The following is a 16,951-nucleotide window of genomic DNA, read 5'->3' as shown; positions in this document are numbered from 1 at the left end:
ACACAAATAGGTTATATATATATATATGTATATATATTTACTCGTTAGTATTCCAAGCAAATAATGCTCGAATATCCATCTTGATTTCTACGTTTAGGATAAGAAACGGAAAAAAATAAAATTAAAAAAAAAAATAAAATAAAATAAAATGAATAAGCACCTCACCGTTTGATCCCTTGGATATGGTGCCGAAAAAGTGTATGTACAAAGAACGTTAGAGTTAAGCATTCATATACAAACTATAATGAATATGCGATATGCCTAATCAATTAATTAAAGTTTCAACAAATCGAGTATCTTCCGACAAATGGATAAAGTCATTTGTCATAATAATACAATGAATTTTTTTCTAGTCAAATTAATACCAAAGATGAAGAAGAAGAAGGCTGCATAAATCGTTCGTTAATACATCACTTTGATTTCTTTATCGCAAATTTATGTTTGCTGTTATTTCTTTTCTCGCTAATTTGTTAAAATTATTCATGTCGATAACTGTTATTATAAATAACGACTCCTCCATCACTGTCATTCTTTTCTTATCCTCTTTTCCATTCGCATTACTTTAGTTTTCTTGATCGTATATAACATGTGGTTATATTTCGGAAAAAGTAATGATTTTTTTCTTTGTTTATTAAAACTCCACTTGTTGTTGGTATATCCTATTAACCCTGTTTTTTCCATACAGCTCTGGGACTTGATTAGAATTTTCTTGCATCGCTATAATAACCCGATTAATGAAATATCCGGTATATCGCAATGGTCGTTAATTAATTTGTTGTTACTGTGTTGTTCCTTCTTTTTTTCCAACTAATATGATATTTGTTAACAATGTATTTCGATCGCTAATTCCGACACAAACACATGGAACTACAAGTAGGTAGTAGCAGTAGTAGTAGTAGTAGTAGTAGTAGCAGTAGAAGAAGTAGTGCAGTAGTAGTAGTAGTAGTAGTAGTAGTACTAGGAGTAGTAGTGTAGTAGACTCTGAAACACATGGCTTCTGGAAAATGTATGTGAGAATAATGAACTTAATAAATCATGATCATCATTCATCATCATCATCGTCATCATCATCGGGTGTACAAAGTGAAAAATCAACCGATGCGACGCTGGTTTTACTAAAGTACCGCGAACCTTAGTAAAAAAGGACTAAATGATAACAATATCAAGTGCACTGACGATTGAAGAATTATTATCAATGCGAGCTAAGGTCACTTGCCCATACTGGCATTTGCTGGCAATGTTGCTGAGCGTTGTTGCACCGATAAATATGGCTTTAACGTCGATCTTGTCGATTCCCTAAAAAAAAGATAGAAGAATCACAAATAAATAAGGAAGCCAGAATATTTATTCCATCTTTTATATCTACAAATTGAACGGCACAAATAAGATGACGAGTGTCAAAAAAATGCATTCCCATAGAACAAAAATAACTATCAATGCCCGATATATGTAAAGCTCCAAAAGCGTATCAGCAATTTCCAGAAATATATGCATATTAATCCTTTCGATACTATCACCGATTATATAATCATCCATAGACATTTAATATCAGTTTAAAATTTGTATATAAATATAAATCTAAAAATCTTTAAATGCATTGCAGCGTAATATTTCATCCTTTATACTCGTGAACGTATCGAAAGGATTAATAAATTTATTATTGGCCCATTAACATGATAATAAGCTTTCAAAACGTATGATCTTGAATATTTATTTTAAATGATTCTTTTCATGCTTCATTTCGATTTACTTCAAAAAGGACAATACACATCTGAACACCATTTCCTATCTAAATATTATCCTAGATATTTTCAAATAAAAATGCATTGTTTCATATGCTGGACATGCAGTGTATAAAAAAAGCTAATACGATCCCTATTTATTTCAGTAAACACAACGAACACAGTTATTGGCCAACCTGGATGGTTTCCTTGTCCTCACATACTCTCCGAACAACTGATTTAATTTTTGCACTGTGATTCTTGCACATTTAGAAATATTGACTCTATTTCATATGTTTAGTAAATATAGAAAGAGATGCTTATGAAGAGAAAAGGGGAAATAATGAAACGACTCTAACCTCTCTAAACCCGATCATGCGATGCCACAATACACGAGATCTATTTAGTCCCTGGCTACGTTGAGCTGCACGGCTACGCTACCTTGGCGAGACACGTTGTCCTGTGCCATCGACATGTGAATTAGCTTTATAACCACATTTTTGTATACGCCTAGATAATCTTGAAACCCAATATTTTTGCTCCTCTGGACTTCCCGCAAGGACCAACAATTCTCGTGCACTGTTTGGATCGTAATGTAGTTTACACGGAGCTATGGCATCTTCTTTCTTTTCCAAATGTTCTTTATGAACTTTTATACGACATCCTATGTATAATCGTATATAAGAATTTATATAAGAATTTGTGTTACATTAAAAACAATCATTAATTTTTAATTATTTCTAACTTACTTCGACATTCCAGAGCCGGAGATGGACGAAACATATGCCAAAGTTGTTTAGAACAAACTTCACAAGCAGTTGGCATATGATAAGATATTGAAACAAATTCGTGACCCTTCAATTGTTGAGTACCAGGTTTGTCTGTAAGTTGTGGTAATTCTATTCCAGATAATGCATTACCTTCGTCCCCAGGTCTTCTAGCTTCACCTTCACCAGCATAAAGTAACTACACGAATAATAATACAAAATAATTATTATTTTAATTATTAAACGTTATGCTTTATAACGAAGATTATCCAAAAATTTACCTGAAAAATCCTAGGAATATCTTTGGCATTGGCGCGGATAACATCACCTTGCGTGACAGATCTAACGTGAAATACTTTACTCAAATCTAATATCAAAACTGGATCGGCATTCATTTTATCGTTTTCACTATTATAAAAAATTATTTTTTTCGATGAAACGACCACGTATTGCTTCTTCCAACCATGCCTCTTAATATTTTGTTTGTTTGGCACGTTTAACCATCCCTCTAATCTCATAGAACCGTGCTCGGATAAAACGGAATCTTCTCCATCATTTTCAACGGAAGAAACACTTGCTGTTTCTGAATTGACGCTCGCTATTTTCATTTGCAACGTTTCAATTTCCGAATCCTTCGAATCCAATTCCATTTGTAGCCTCAATTTTGCTTGATTTTCTTCCACGAGTTGTGCCTGCACAATTATAAAATATATTCAATTAAAAACATGTGTACGTGTTATAGAGATATTTCATTTATAAAAAGCAGTTTATAAAGATTAAAAATGATCTTACTTGTAAATCTTGTAAATCCTTCTGCCATTTAGCTGCCAATTGTCCATATTTTTCACGTTCTTGAGTAAGTTCCTGCTGAAAGCGTCTACAGTCTTTTTCCTTCTTTCTCAGATCCGTAGCAGATGCCTTGTTCTTATTTTTTCCAGTAGATGATACATCTTTTCTATTCATGATTTCAGCCAACTTGTTAACAGCTTGTTGTTTAAGCACTTGCTCAGTCTTTAATTTACTACTGAGTTTTTCTATTTCTTCTGCATTAGATTGTGCTTTATTGAGTTGTTCTTGAAGTTCTTTCATCCGTTTATTCAAGTCTTCTTTCTCTTTAATATATTGTTCGACAGATTTCTTTAATTCCGCTTCCCCATCTTTAAGTCTGTTTATAATCTGTTCTTTAGCATTCAATTCCTGATGATGTTTAGCAACTCCATCTTTATATTCCAATTCCTTCATAGTACGTTCTTTTTCAAGATCCGCCACAGTTTCTTCTGCTATTGATCTTGCCAATGCTTCACTGTCCCCTCTGGTTAAAGAAAGTTGTAATTGATGAACCAAAGAACTGCGTTCTTCTTCCAACTCTTGCTGTGATCTTGTTTTCTCTTCAAGTTCCTCGCGTAATTCTTGAGTTTGTGTTTTATAAAGAGTCTAGAAAATAAATGCATTCGTTGAAATAACAACGGATATTATTTATGTTTTAAAAAAATAATGATAAATATATTTACCGAAAAGTAAGCTTCTGCTTCCAATTGTTCTTGTAATTCTTTAGTCTGTAGCTGATCAACATTTCTTTGAGTCTTCAAATGATGCAATTCTTCTTCTATCTGTCGTTTGGCTTCTCTTAATTGTGTTACTTCACCAATTAGCTGCTGTTCCCTAGCACGTAATCTTCCAGCTTCCGAGGACTGTTGTCCCAAATCAGTTTGAAGAACATTTCTCTTTTGTTGTTCCTGTTCAACCTGACCCTGAAGTACTTTAACTTTTTCCACTTCTTGTCTGTGTTCGCCCTCAAGTTTCTGCAAACGTTGCTGGATTTGTCTGTAGTCCACCGATAGCATAGAAGTTTGTCTCTCCTTTTCTTGTGCAAGTAATTCCGCTTTTTGTCTACCACTCTTCTCTTCGTTCAATTTTGCTTGTAAAGCTGTTTAGGAAATAATAATATATCATTAAAAATTCTATTTTCTTAATTGTCAACACATAATTTTTGATTATAATATACATACATAAAGGAAGAGCATCACCAATATGAATGCAATAAAAAGTACCAAATTTTGATTAGATTTAAATTGACAATCATTTAAACGATACTAAACGAATGAAACGACACAACAAGTATTATAACTATTATTACCTGAGAATATTCCATTATGATGTCCTGTGATGTACGTTTAAGTAAAAGTATAATATATTTTATAAAACTGTTGTAATCTTGATAGATATATAATATATTAATATATAAATATGTATATACATATATATAAATAATATAGATACCTTTAACAACTTCCAGATTTGCTTCTTCCTTCGATAGTATACGCGACCTTTCCGTCTCTTGGTGTGCAACAACTTCTTGATTATACCTAGCTTGTGCAGCTTTTAATTCAAGCGTCAAACTTGCTGTTTCTTTTTCTAATGCTGATACTTTTTCATTTAGCTGCCTGTTGTCCAAAGTAGCCTTCTCTTCTTTTTCATGACTACGTTTCAATTCAAGATGTAAAGCAGATAAGCGCGTTTCTAGTTCTACTGTTAAAGATGACGCCTGTGACCGGGAGCTACGTTCTTTCGATAGTTGACCCTATAAAGAAAAAAAAAACAAAAGTAGTATACATATATATTTGCTATAAATTTGACTATAAATAAGTTTATAAATCTTACTTGCAAAGCGGCAACTTCTTGCTGCAAGGTATCGCGTTGAGCTTGCAATTGAGTTCTTGCAATTTGGAGTTCATTAGCCATTTGCTCGGCAGCTTGACGAGCTACAGTAATTTCAGTAGCTTGTTTTCGTAATCTCGTTACTGTCTCTGTTTCTCTTTCCAATTTAGATTGCATTTCTTTAATTTGTTTTTCTAATGTATTAACACGTTCAAATGTCTGTTGTGAATTACTAGCATCTCGTGCTCTCCTAGATTGTTCCTCATCAAATTTCTTTTTTAATTCCATTAACAAGGATTCTGCCTTTCTACGAGCTTCTGTTTCATGATCTACTTTCCTTTGTGCTTCTTTATAATTATGTCTTAATAAAGTTAACTCCTTATCTGCTCTTCCCGCTTCTTCACGTAATTCAGTCTCCCTGCGTGTCATGGTTTCTAACTGAATGGACAAAGCTCTTTGTCTTGCTTCCATAGATTCAATCTGCCTTCTTTCTCGTTCTAATAAATTTTCTAACTGTGAGATTTTGGCATCATCGTTAGTACCATTATTAATATGATTTTCTAATCCATCTACAGATTCTTTTCCGTTAATAGCCAATAATTGATAATCTCCCGAATATGTGAAACCTATGAATGGTAAATGATTCCCAGAAAATGCTTTTGGTACTGGAAAACTTTCCTCCGGCCCATCTTCTTTATCGACATCATCAAAATTGCTAGTATCATCGTCTCCTGACAATTCGGGTACCACAGGTGGTACGCATTCTCTTAAATTTTCAAAAGTCCACTGATCATTTTTAAAGAATGGATGGCTTTTGATTTCTTCCACGCCATTTCTTCCTAACCGTTTAGTTCTATCCGTGAGAAAGCCACATATCAAATTTTTTGCATAGTGAGAAATGTTAAGCTCCTGGGGGAAATGTAGCGAATTTCTATGATCCATGATCTTCGAATATGTTCCAACTAATGAATCAGCATAAAATGGAGTATCCCCGACGAGCATTTCATATAAAAACACACCAACAGACCACCAATCGCATTCTCTACCATATACACCTTCTCCTCCCTGTGATTGAAGTACTTCGGGTGATATATAATCAGGTGTACCTACTGCAGTGTCAGAACGAACCAATCCATCCTGTATTATACAAGCACATACATTACAATTCAAATTTATTGAAAATGAGAAAAGAAATAATATCATATTTAAACATAATACATACAACATCCATTCTCATACACGTGCCAAAATCTGCAAGTTTCAAATGGCCATGCTTGTCAAGCAGCATATTGTCCGGTTTGACGTCTCGATGTACAAATCCCATACGATGTATTGCATCTAATGCAAGCACTACTTCGGCACAATAAAATTTGGCCCATTTTTCTGGTACATCATAATTAGACATCAAATTAACTAAATCTCCACCTGGCATATAATCCATTACCATGTAGAGATACTTTTGATCTTGAAAAGCAAAATGTAGTTGAACTATCCACTGAGAATTAGCATGAGCCATGATATCTCGTTCTTCCCAAAAAAAGGCTGAATCCGAACGCTTAATCTATCGATCATCAAAATAAAACAATAAATAAATATACTATAAATATATATATATAAACATAATAACAATAATAATTATCATTTAAATGTGTTACCATTTCAAATTTGCTGAGTAATTTCATAGCATAGACTTTTTGAGTAGATTTGTGTCTAACTAATTGAACTTCACCAAATGCACCACGTCCTATGACTTTAATCAAAGTAAAGTCATCGGTACGCATTCGCATTTTACAAATATCTTGGGCAACGGAATCATCTGTAATAAAAAGATAATTATTGTTAGCTGTGATGTTTTACTTTCATTTAAATAGAATCAATAAATAGAATAATTACATCTATTCATATAGGCTTCTATATTCTTCATACGCTTAACACCAGGATGATCACAGTCTGCAACAAGCGCTTGGACCGTATCTAATAAACTGTCGATATTAGTCACACTTCTAGGGTCCTTAATACGTTCCTCCAACAATCTCAGGCGCCTGCGCCTATCCTCATCTCTTATTATTTCCATTTCTCCTGTTAGGAGTTAAGGCTACAATGCCGCAACAATATACTCTTTTCTTGGTGCATTAGTCCATTTTCCCTGCGTACCAAAGAGTATAATTAAAACAAAATAATGCACGTATACAAATATGTAAACAAAGAAGTATATCAAATAGTAAATTACATTTGATGCGTAGTAGAAGTAATGCAGCACCATTACATTACTTAATTAGATATGATGTCAGAACGATGAAGTAGAAGAGGTAAATTTTTGAAAAACACATGTATCCAGTCAATGCGCAACGACTTGTTGGCACACCCGATATCGTAACGACACGTTTGATTGATGAAAGGCAAACGGTACGTTCGAATCGAGAAAAGCATTGCTTGTACGTGTTATGAAAAATGTTGATTACTCGAAATGGAGTGTTTTTCTTGTAAAAAAAAAAAATATGAAGAAAAAGGATCCTTACTTAAGAGTGTTATTACAGATAGAATTGAACATATACAATAGACAATACAATTGATATAAGGAATCTTTTGTTAGAGATGTTTCTTGACCAAGGATCTCAAAGTATTACTTGTAGACCTTCTGACGAAAGAAAAAATTCGAAACGTGTGTCGTAATAGACATAGTTAAACGAAAATGACTAAGATATTCCACGATCGAGAAATCAACATGAAAATCGTATGACATCGAACACTATAATCATTTATAAGTATATTATAATACAGCAAGTGCTCGTTCGTAGTAGATCACAATAGAATTTTATCTCTCTTCTTTTCCTACATTTTCAATGCTCGATATCGTAGATACGACAACGAAGACGAAGACGAGGACGAGGAGGAGGAGCAGGAGGAGGAGGAGGAGGACGAATGGAAAATAAAGGTAAATCCACGTTAACTTAAAGCGTCACACAATTATACCACACAGTACCTACGTCCCACCACTTAAACTCTAATCGAATAAAAATACTATAAAAAGCATTATCTTTCAGCGCGGATTAATCCCAAACGCGGACAGCTGAGCCGTGCATGCGCCATTGGTGAAAATTCACAACGGTCGTCAAAGCCGCCGACGACGACAACGACACTACGACGACGACGACGACGACGAGGACGACGACGACGACGAATGAGCTAGTAAAAACTATATACACGCACACATATACATATTAACGACACACGCGCACATATATACGAACTATACCGCGATACAACACTTCCGCGTTAACGCGCGAAAAGGATGAAGAGGTTAATTTCTTTCACTGAAAGAGAATATAACCTCTCGTGAAAAACACAAAGAGAGAAATAAAAACTCTAAAGAAAAAAAAAAAATATATATATATATATAGAGAAAAAAGAAAAAATACTAATAATAATAATAATAATAATAATAAAACAGAAATAGAAATATATATGGGGGAAAAATAAAAATAAATCCAAATTTATTCGCGTTCAAAAATCGAACGTAACGAATCAAATTAATTTCTAATTTTATAATATGCGATCCTGTATGTTATTATATTTTTTTTATTATTATCATTATCAATAACGAAGTTGATGACGATTATAAACGCGTAGATATATATTTTTAATAGAAATGTTACTACGTTTAAAAATGTATATTGTATTTTTTTTTTAGTTTTATTTTTTTTTTTTTCTTAAAACGAGGACAAACAGGGTGGAGAAATTTTCTCGGACGGTGTATCAACGACTTCGGAAAAATGACGTAATGGTGGTAGGCGATAGACAAGATGGCGGTGGTGTTTCATGCATAGGACTGATACATAAGATTTTACGTCGATCAAACGTATCTTAACACGATTAATTTGTTCGTTCGAATAGATTCGTTTTAATCGGTAATAAAGTTAAAAGTTATTTAAACTTATTAATATTTAATTGTTTATTATTAATCGCAGTGTTATTATGGAAAAGTCTGGAGTTTTCCCGCGCGTATTTTGATGATCGTGTAGGATACGGCCTACGCATTTTTTTGGCATCGTTTATGTGATATTCCGTATTTATAGCGACGTGAGACGTCGCGTTAAGAATAGGTACGTTCTATTTAATCATTTAAATAATCTAAGTTATTCATTGAAAATCATTTCATTCACGGTAATATTTATCCATCGTTTACGTGTATACATTTATTCTAATATATCATATTTATAACATATAAACTAATTTATTTATATATATATATACAGATTTCTTTAAAAACCCTTTGTGCAATTGATTTTAATTTTTAATATTAAATTGCTAAAAGGTATCATATACGTATTCCGCAGAAGATGGGTTTACCTTGTGACTGGCAGATAAGCAAGCAAAAGATATCAGAACGTGGTAAATATTTGCTTGAAACAGGACAATGGTCAGATTGCAAATTTATTGTCGGTCAAGAGCCACATCAGGAGACATTGAAGGGACATAAATTGTTTTTGGCGATGTCCAGCCCTGTATTTGAAGCAATGTTTTATGGAGGTATGGCAGAAAAAAATGATCCTATACAAATACGCGATGCTCAACCGGATGCATTCAAGGCACTATTAGAGTATATATATACTGATCGTGTTAATCTCGGTTCATTTGAACTTGCCTGCGAATTATGCTATTGCGCTAAAAAGTACATGTTACCGTCCTTGGTGGAAGAATGTATGCAATATTTGTGGTTCGATTTGTCTCCAAAGATAGCTTGTAGAGCATATGAGTTTGCTAAACTTTTTGAAGAACCCGTGCTCATGGAAAAGTGTTTACAAATAATATGCAGTAAAACTAATGAAGTTTTAGAAGAATCTAGTTGGGAGGAAGTCGAATTGGGTACAGTTATTACCGTTTTAGAACAAGTCGATTTAGAGATTAGTTCAGAACTTGATCTGTTTACTGCTGTTGAGAGATGGGCTAAAGCAGAGTGTGCAAGAAAATCATTAGATCCAACTGATGGAAAGTCCTTAAAATCTGTTATTGGTAATGCTTTATCCAAAATAAGATTTTTAACTCTGACACCACAAGAATTTGCTGAAAGTCCAGGAATGTCACCTCTTTTGACTCAAGATGAAGCTTTCGCTATTTTGATGAATATATTATGCACAGAAAATAAAGCACCATTACCGGAAGGATTTTCCAGCGATACGCACAATAGGGCTAAACCAATTAAAGCACAGACTACACATATTTTTTCATCTGTGAGTATTGAATTTATTGAGGTAAAATATTTTCTTGTATAATCATTTGTGAATTCCTGAGTTACATTTCTATTGAATTTTAATTGATAGAAACATAGACGGGTATCAACTCCACATACCAATTCATTTAGTTCATGTACATTTTGGCCCTCAACATCTCGACCATACCAATTTTCTTTTGATGTCGAAGGAGAAAGTAGTAATTCTTTACATAATGCACCGCCGATGGTAGTAGAAGGAGGAGTAAGAAAAGAATCTGGAAATCTAAGTCAAACGAATAATTCATCAACGGTTATAATAGAAGGTGGAATTCGTGAGGGACCAAAGTATTATTGTCTTCGAGCGATAGCCCATCCAACGGATTGCCTTAATAGCAATGTATTAGATTGTTCAGTGACATTCAGTGTGGATAAAAACATTTGTGTTATGGGTGTACAAGTACCAACACAAATTGCTTTTGTGGTATGTTAATTTATTAATATAGATATGAAAACATAAGTTAGTCTATTCTATGAAGAAGAAAAGAAACTTTTATAATAAGTACATATACATTATACGTCTAATTACTCTTTACAGACAAGTAATTTACATCAAAACTCGGATCCTGATAGGTCATATACAGAAATACTGTATGCTCATCTTTTAGATTCCGATGGCAGTCGTTTAACATACACACATTTCTCTACTAAAGTAAATGTTGGAACTCTCGTCGAAATTACATTTAATCGTGCTGTTTACATACAAAAACATAAGGTCTGTTTTTTTCTCTCTCATTCTTACGTATCAAAGAAAAACAAGTATTATCTTATTAAAAATATCATTATGTTTTTCAATACAGATTTATCGCGTGGGGGTAGTCTTTAACAAAGTTGGTTGGTACCCAATGGGACTGTGCACGCAACATATGACCTGTGATTCTGTATTCTTTTCATTTGGAATTGGTAACAGTGACCATAGTATCAGAGATGGTCTCATTCGTTCAATTGTGTTCACTTATTAACGTTGACAATTAAATTGCCAGGTGTTAACAAATTTCAAATACGTGTTTTAGATTTGTGATAAGACAAATGTCTACCCTATTCTGTTATGTATATTACATTGTTAGCATATTATATTTTTTCTTTTTAATTTCATTTCGATCATCATAAGGATATTGGAAACGTAAGAAATTGTACAAATAATACTCATTGGTTCTAGTTATTGAAAAAAAAAAGAAGCTAAAGAAAAAAGTAGCTATGGACAAATTGTAATTTAATCGTTTCCTAATTACATGTAATTAATTGTATCGAAAGCTATAATAAGGAAACTTAGTATACGTATTTAGAATTAGTTTTGCCATTTGACATCGACAAATTAATATAAATACGTCTAAACGAAAATTAATGAATTAAATATTACGTTGCGAGTAATTTGGAAATAATTGAATTATAACTTGTTCAACAGAGAGATGATAAATCTGTGTACAAACAAAAACTTTTTTTAACTTGTATGAAAATGTCGAGTTTTCTGTACAAAAAAGAACTAAACTTGGAATTAACAATTTAAAATGCCCTTATTAAAGATTTAATCGCATATAAACGGAATGTAGCATTGAATTTCCCTTAAAAAAAAAAATTAAAAAGAAAAAAAAAGAAGTTTGGACTTTTTAAAAAATATAATATAATCAGTCTCATAAAATTAATTTGATAACATTTTGTTTTTCTTCATTTAAATATATATTATCATATGTCGTTTTTAAATGCGCGCAAAATTAAATTTAAAAAATATTCTAAGATATAACTAAAAAGTTATCTATTTATGTTCTCATTCTGAGTATATTATTATCTGAGTATTGCTATGTACTTTGTCGCATTTAAATGGAATGAAAAACTTTTAATAAATCTCTTTATATTAACGCTTCTCTTAATTGATTATAATTATATACATTTTTTTTTTTTCGGACATCATTATTACTATAATTTTCCAAATGTGCATATATTTCATACACAATGCATAGGCAAACTTTGTAACTACATGGCATTTTAATTTTAAATATGCCACGAATAAAAAGATCTCTTATTTTGCAATTACATCAATATATATACGGAGTATCCTGTAACTTGTGGTACAAGTGAGCAGGGGAGTGATTCTACATGAAAAACTAAATAGAAAATGTGGAATAAAATTTGTTCATATAGTTTTCCATGTTTTATCATCTCCTGCTTACTTGTACCACAAGTTACAGGATATACAGGATACTCCATATATATAATTTATATAAAAATAATTTGAGTAATGATCAAATTATAATTACTAAGATTTGTGTATGATAAAGTCCCATGTATCTTTCCATTTTAATTTTAATATGTCCTTGGTACTAAGAGGTACTACTCCGTAACTGAGTGCACCAAATTTTCGGAATACATAAATAACAAAGATTAACCATGTAATAGTACTAATTGTCACTGCATATAAAATCGTATTATTAGTATATCGTCTTCTGAAAGTAAAATTAATTATGCATTACTTTTTAATGTTCCATTAAAAAAGAAACAAAATCCTTACATATTTCATTTCGTTTAAATAATGATGAAAATTAATTACCTTATTAAATAATAAATATGATCTATCATGACTGCTATTAAAAGAACTTTAAAAACGAATGCCGGCAAATAATGATGTAAAAATAAAGTTCTTTCTATAAATATAAATGGTAAAAAATGTAATAAGTAGCCAGATAGTAATATACCACCGGCGTTAAGAAATCTGTTCCATTCTCTATTAATAACATCAAAACACATTCTTCTTCTTCTCATAATATAAAATATTAAAAGTGCAGTATACACTATTAAAGCTGCTGTACCGGAATACCATATTGCTATGTTTCCTAATAGATGAATTTGTGCCTGTAAATAAGAGAGAAACTTTATATGTATAAACTATTTCATTATATATATATATATATATATATATATATATATCATATTTATATTTACGTTACTAACGACTTTTTCAACTCACATTGCTGTCGTTAGAAACCCAATATGCTATGCCTCTAGACATGAGCGGCCATTCCAATGGACCACTTGAATACATATGACTATTTTGTCCCTCTTGACTACCAAATAACATTTTTATTTGCAGTTCTACAAATTTTTCCCAAAATGTTAACGTAGTTGCGCGCAATGGTATCATTTCTGCATTAATAAGTTCTCTTTCTCTTTGCTTTAGATCTTCATTTTTAGTATATCTATGTTCCTCGACATTCCAAATAGAATTCAATTGATCCACCAATCTATCCGCTACGACTTCATATTGATTGAAACCCCAATCTGGCAACTGTCTACCACTAAATTTTAACGCATATTCAGTATTTACATGTATCAAGCGTACTTGGCTTTGAATAGCATGCCATATATCACCCGATTGATCTTTATTTGTTATTTCTACTCTCCAAAGATTTTGAGCAGGCATGGATACATTGTAATCAATATAACAAGATACTTCTTGGCTTTGGGGTGTCATAGGTGCTGCAACGTCGTGAGAATTTAATGCGCGACTAGTAATACCATGAACCAATTGTATTATATCTCCATGTTTTATTGGTTCACTAGGTTTTGTAACGACCAAGTCATTTCTATCAGGTCTTTTTATTATCCACCAATTATTAACATCTTTAAACGAATAACAAGTAACTTGTTGTTGATGAGAACTTCCTCTACCATCTGGATATCTTAACGGATACATATGACTATGACTATGAAGCCAACACGCTCTTCCATAAGTATGCCTCAAAGTAATTTGTGAACCATGTGTAACTTCTAAAGGTTGTCCCTTAGTAATACTTGCAAGACCACCTTCTAAACTTGCCTGGAATGCACTGGTCATTACTGCATCATGCGGACCAGCTTTAGAAAGTGTTTCTAAATGTATATAGAAAACACCTAAATATATAGTACTCATCACACTGATTATTAAAAGAATTCTCAATAGTAGATGACCGAGTAATTTTATCGTGGATAAAGTCTTCCTAGGTATCAAAGACCAATAATCTCGAGCAATAAGGTAAATGGCAAGAATTAATGTATAAAATCCAACATATTTAACACTGAAGGAAAAATGCATCTTATAAAATACATTTCTTATATATAATAGAATATTAAAAAGATAATATAAAAGATAAATACCATACGGCGCATGTTAAACTTGCAATTCCTAAAGATAACCATAACCACCATGAAAATCTTGTCGGTTGATCCATAACTTTTCTAAATTTTATTATACATAACAATCCAAATAATGAAAATTGAATCAATATACTTTCCATTAAAATAAATCTTGATTGTGTAAGAAGAGCATTATCTAAAATATTAATGTAAAAACATTTATCATCTCTCTTAAATATCAAACACATCTTTACCATAAATCAGAATAATTACCAAATAACAAGAGTATTCCTGCGATCATAGCAGTCCATTGTTTCAGACCTAATTCTAAGGCAAGATGATAAGCTGTTGGTATTATCAGACTTCCACATAAAGCAGGAAATAAACGTAACGCGAAAAGAGGAACCATATCAGCATAAGGGCTTCCTATTCTGTCGAATTTAAATTGTCCATCAAAGCCTGCTATATAAGCGACAATAGAAATAAGTTGTTTTCCCAAAGGTGGATGCGAATCAAAGAAGAATGTTCGTTTCATATACATTCCTACATATTTACCGTAATGCAGTTCATCAAACCTAAATAACATTATCAACATCAGTCAAATTATTGAAAAACAAAAATTATCATCGAGAAAATATGGAATTAAACTAACACTATACTTCTTGGTTCTTCCAATCTATAAAGACGTGTGACAAGAGCTGCGATCAATAAAATAACAGCTATTAGATCAATTTCCAAATATATCTTTAATCTAGCTCGTTTCTCATCATTGACTATCTTAACTTCATCTTCGGGCAAATAATTTTCATTCTCTTTTTGCAATACAATTTCTTGCTCGTTCTATATTAAAAACATAAGAAATTAATTATGTATATAAATTAAACTCACAAATATAGTGGCAATGTATTTATGTATTCGCATTAATATATTAATTTTACATATACAATATTTTATATTATTTTATTAATAGATTATCTACACATTTTGCTTTATTACCTTTTCTTTATACTTTATATTACTTGGTAAAATCATATAAAAAATAACAAAAGTTTTTAATTATTAAATAAAAAAAAGCGGGGGGGTTTTTTTCAATAACTAAGAAAATAATAAAATAAAAAATTAGATATATACATACATACACTAATTTAATATAAATATAATTAACAAATATGTGACAGTAAAATTTATGTATAAAATAGGATTAAAATAATTTTCAAATTATAAAAAAAGGAAAATTTTTTCAATGGAGAAAAAAGAAAAATACAAGGGTAGAAAAGCGTATAAAACAAAAAATCCTAGATTGATCGATAAATTACCTCTTCCTTTTGTATCCTGGTTGTAAGATAATCGCCGGTACCGATCTCATCGCAATCAAATTTCGCGCTTAACCGTGAAGAACGTTTGTTATCATTTGTTTTAATACGTCTGCGACGAACTTCCATTACAAGAATAAAACAATGTAATATTATTCGACACAGGATGCAATTATTATTAAATAATATAAATATATATTACTTGAGATGATCGAGATAATAACTCTCTTTATACTTTGCTGAAAACGTTCGGCGTTGATCGTCCACGTCATCGATTAATGTACATAAATCGATTATCAAATTTCTTCGTATTTCAGTAGAATTATTTATCTTTTCTTCGAAAAATATATTATCGAGATGCACGAGAAAAATATGTATTTATATAATATTGCAATAGATTTATTTACTTGATGAATGTGTTACACTGTGTCAAACTAAAGGAAAGTAATTTTTATCCTTTTAAGTTGAAAGAACGTATTCTTTCATACCCTCAAATGATTGGCTTAAGGTTAATGCAACACTGTCCTAAATAACGGTACTTTAACAGTAAACCTACTGACATTTCATGTATACCTAATCCTACCATGAGCGATCAAATGACCGCTTCAAGAAAACATATCTATCTCTTAAAGAGTAAACTCCAGTCATGCGTCGGAGCTGATACACACACTTTTTAAACTATCAGCCGTATATAAAGAAAGTTCGTATGTTTTACAAAAAGATTCCTTAATGATTAAATTAAAATTTTTCCTAAAAATATATTGTACATGCTCTTAAACTTTTACATTTAACTTAAATATGAATGACTATTGTTGTTTGTTTTTAAATGTATATAGCATTTAATTACACATCATTTTGTGTACATTACTTACAATTAAAAGTTACTAGGAAATAAGAAAGTTTCAAATATATTGAAATTCTAGTAACATAGCTAAGCTGATATCGGTAATAGTAGTGCTCAACCTTTATTTTACCGACCGAGATCTGATGGTAACTTACTACAAAATTACAACAGCATAAAAAACCTATAGCAGTAAAAAACTAATATGTGCAACTAATTGCTCACTAAATGCTCATTCTTAATCCATAATTGTTTGCGTGAAATATTCATTATTT

General features: G+C 31.6%; 3 protein-coding genes across 9 annotated transcripts; 1 reads left to right on the top strand and 2 right to left on the bottom strand.

Moving 5' to 3' along the window:
* Positions 1–550: 550 nt before the first annotated feature.
* On the bottom strand, positions 551–8,279 carry LOC106791365 (rho-associated protein kinase 2). 4 transcript variants are annotated; one of them, XR_001382173.1, is made up of 13 exons: positions 7,377–8,279; positions 7,040–7,292; positions 6,802–6,962; positions 6,369–6,707; positions 5,150–6,283; positions 4,769–5,069; positions 4,626–4,649; positions 4,000–4,406; positions 3,281–3,922; positions 2,770–3,180; positions 2,471–2,687; positions 2,081–2,385; positions 551–1,296 (listed from the first exon to the last, which is right to left on the bottom strand). XR_001382173.1 is itself a non-coding variant. In XM_014756945.1 (13 exons), the coding sequence occupies exons 2-13, from the start codon at positions 7,218–7,220 to the stop codon at positions 1,209–1,211; spliced, it is 4,128 nt and encodes a 1,375-aa protein (XP_014612431.1). In that variant the 5' UTR covers positions 7,221–7,292; positions 7,377–8,279; the 3' UTR covers positions 551–1,208. The 4 variants fall into 4 exon arrangements, 2 of the variants coding, with proteins under 2 accessions (XP_014612431.1, XP_014612432.1); XM_014756945.1 differs by having other exon boundaries at positions 2,163–2,385; XR_001382174.1 differs by lacking the exon at positions 4,626–4,649 and having other exon boundaries at positions 4,000–4,415.
* Positions 8,280–8,931: 652 nt separating this feature from the next.
* On the top strand, positions 8,932–11,470 carry LOC106791367 (BTB/POZ domain-containing protein 6-like). Of its 3 annotated transcripts, XM_014756952.1 has the most exons (6): positions 8,932–9,054; positions 9,115–9,249; positions 9,462–10,377; positions 10,468–10,839; positions 10,954–11,130; positions 11,216–11,470. In XM_014756952.1, the coding sequence occupies exons 3-6, from the start codon at positions 9,487–9,489 to the stop codon at positions 11,375–11,377; spliced, it is 1,602 nt and encodes a 533-aa protein (XP_014612438.1). In that variant the 5' UTR covers positions 8,932–9,054; positions 9,115–9,249; positions 9,462–9,486; the 3' UTR covers positions 11,378–11,470. The 3 variants fall into 3 exon arrangements, with proteins under 3 accessions (XP_014612438.1, XP_014612437.1, XP_014612436.1); XM_014756951.1 differs by having other exon boundaries at positions 8,932–9,249; positions 9,484–10,377; XM_014756950.1 differs by having other exon boundaries at positions 8,932–9,249.
* Positions 11,471–11,613: 143 nt separating this feature from the next.
* On the bottom strand, positions 11,614–16,533 carry LOC106791366 (protein O-mannosyltransferase 1). Of its 2 annotated transcripts, none has more exons than XM_014756949.1 (8): positions 16,038–16,533; positions 15,839–15,957; positions 15,175–15,362; positions 14,796–15,097; positions 14,544–14,718; positions 13,378–14,464; positions 12,961–13,262; positions 11,614–12,853 (listed from the first exon to the last, which is right to left on the bottom strand). In XM_014756949.1, exons 1-8 carry the CDS (start codon positions 16,105–16,107, stop codon positions 12,670–12,672), a joined length of 2,427 nt encoding a protein of 808 aa, XP_014612435.1. In that variant the 5' UTR covers positions 16,108–16,533; the 3' UTR covers positions 11,614–12,669. The 2 variants fall into 2 exon arrangements, with proteins under 2 accessions (XP_014612435.1, XP_014612434.1); XM_014756948.1 differs by having other exon boundaries at positions 11,614–12,856; positions 16,038–16,532.
* Positions 16,534–16,951: the final 418 nt, after the last annotated feature.

This window comes from Polistes canadensis, unplaced genomic scaffold, assembly GCF_001313835.1.
Source record: "Polistes canadensis isolate GaletaPanama2010 unplaced genomic scaffold, ASM131383v1 scaffold_301, whole genome shotgun sequence".
NCBI lineage: Eukaryota > Metazoa > Arthropoda > Insecta > Hymenoptera > Vespidae > Polistes > Polistes canadensis.
Note: the sequence above shows the minus strand (reverse complement) of the source record. Positions and strands in the feature narration are given on the sequence as shown.

Coding starts and splice junctions, on each gene's coding strand:
- LOC106791365 (XM_014756945.1), bottom strand. CDS start 7,220: ATGGAAATAATAAGAGATGAGGATAGGCGCAGGCGCCTGAGATTGTTG. Junction 6,963..7,039: donor AGAAGCCTATATGAATAGAT/GTAATTATTCTA, acceptor TTTTTATTACAG/ATGATTCCGTTGCCCAAGAT. Junction 2,688..2,769: donor ATATTCCTAGGATTTTTCAG/GTAAATTTTTGG, acceptor TTATTCGTGTAG/TTACTTTATGCTGGTGAAGG.
- LOC106791366 (XM_014756948.1), bottom strand. CDS start 16,107: ATGACGTGGACGATCAACGCCGAACGTTTTCAGCAAAGTATAAAGAGA. Junction 14,719..14,795: donor AGGAATACTCTTGTTATTTG/GTAATTATTCTG, acceptor TTAATATTTTAG/ATAATGCTCTTCTTACACAA. Junction 12,857..12,960: donor CATATTTATTATTTAATAAG/GTAATTAATTTT, acceptor TTTTACTTTCAG/AAGACGATATACTAATAATA.
- LOC106791367 (XM_014756952.1), top strand. CDS start 9,487: ATGGGTTTACCTTGTGACTGGCAGATAAGCAAGCAAAAGATATCAGAA. Junction 10,840..10,953: donor CAACACAAATTGCTTTTGTG/GTATGTTAATTT, acceptor TACTCTTTACAG/ACAAGTAATTTACATCAAAA. Junction 11,131..11,215: donor TTTACATACAAAAACATAAG/GTCTGTTTTTTT, acceptor TTTTCAATACAG/ATTTATCGCGTGGGGGTAGT.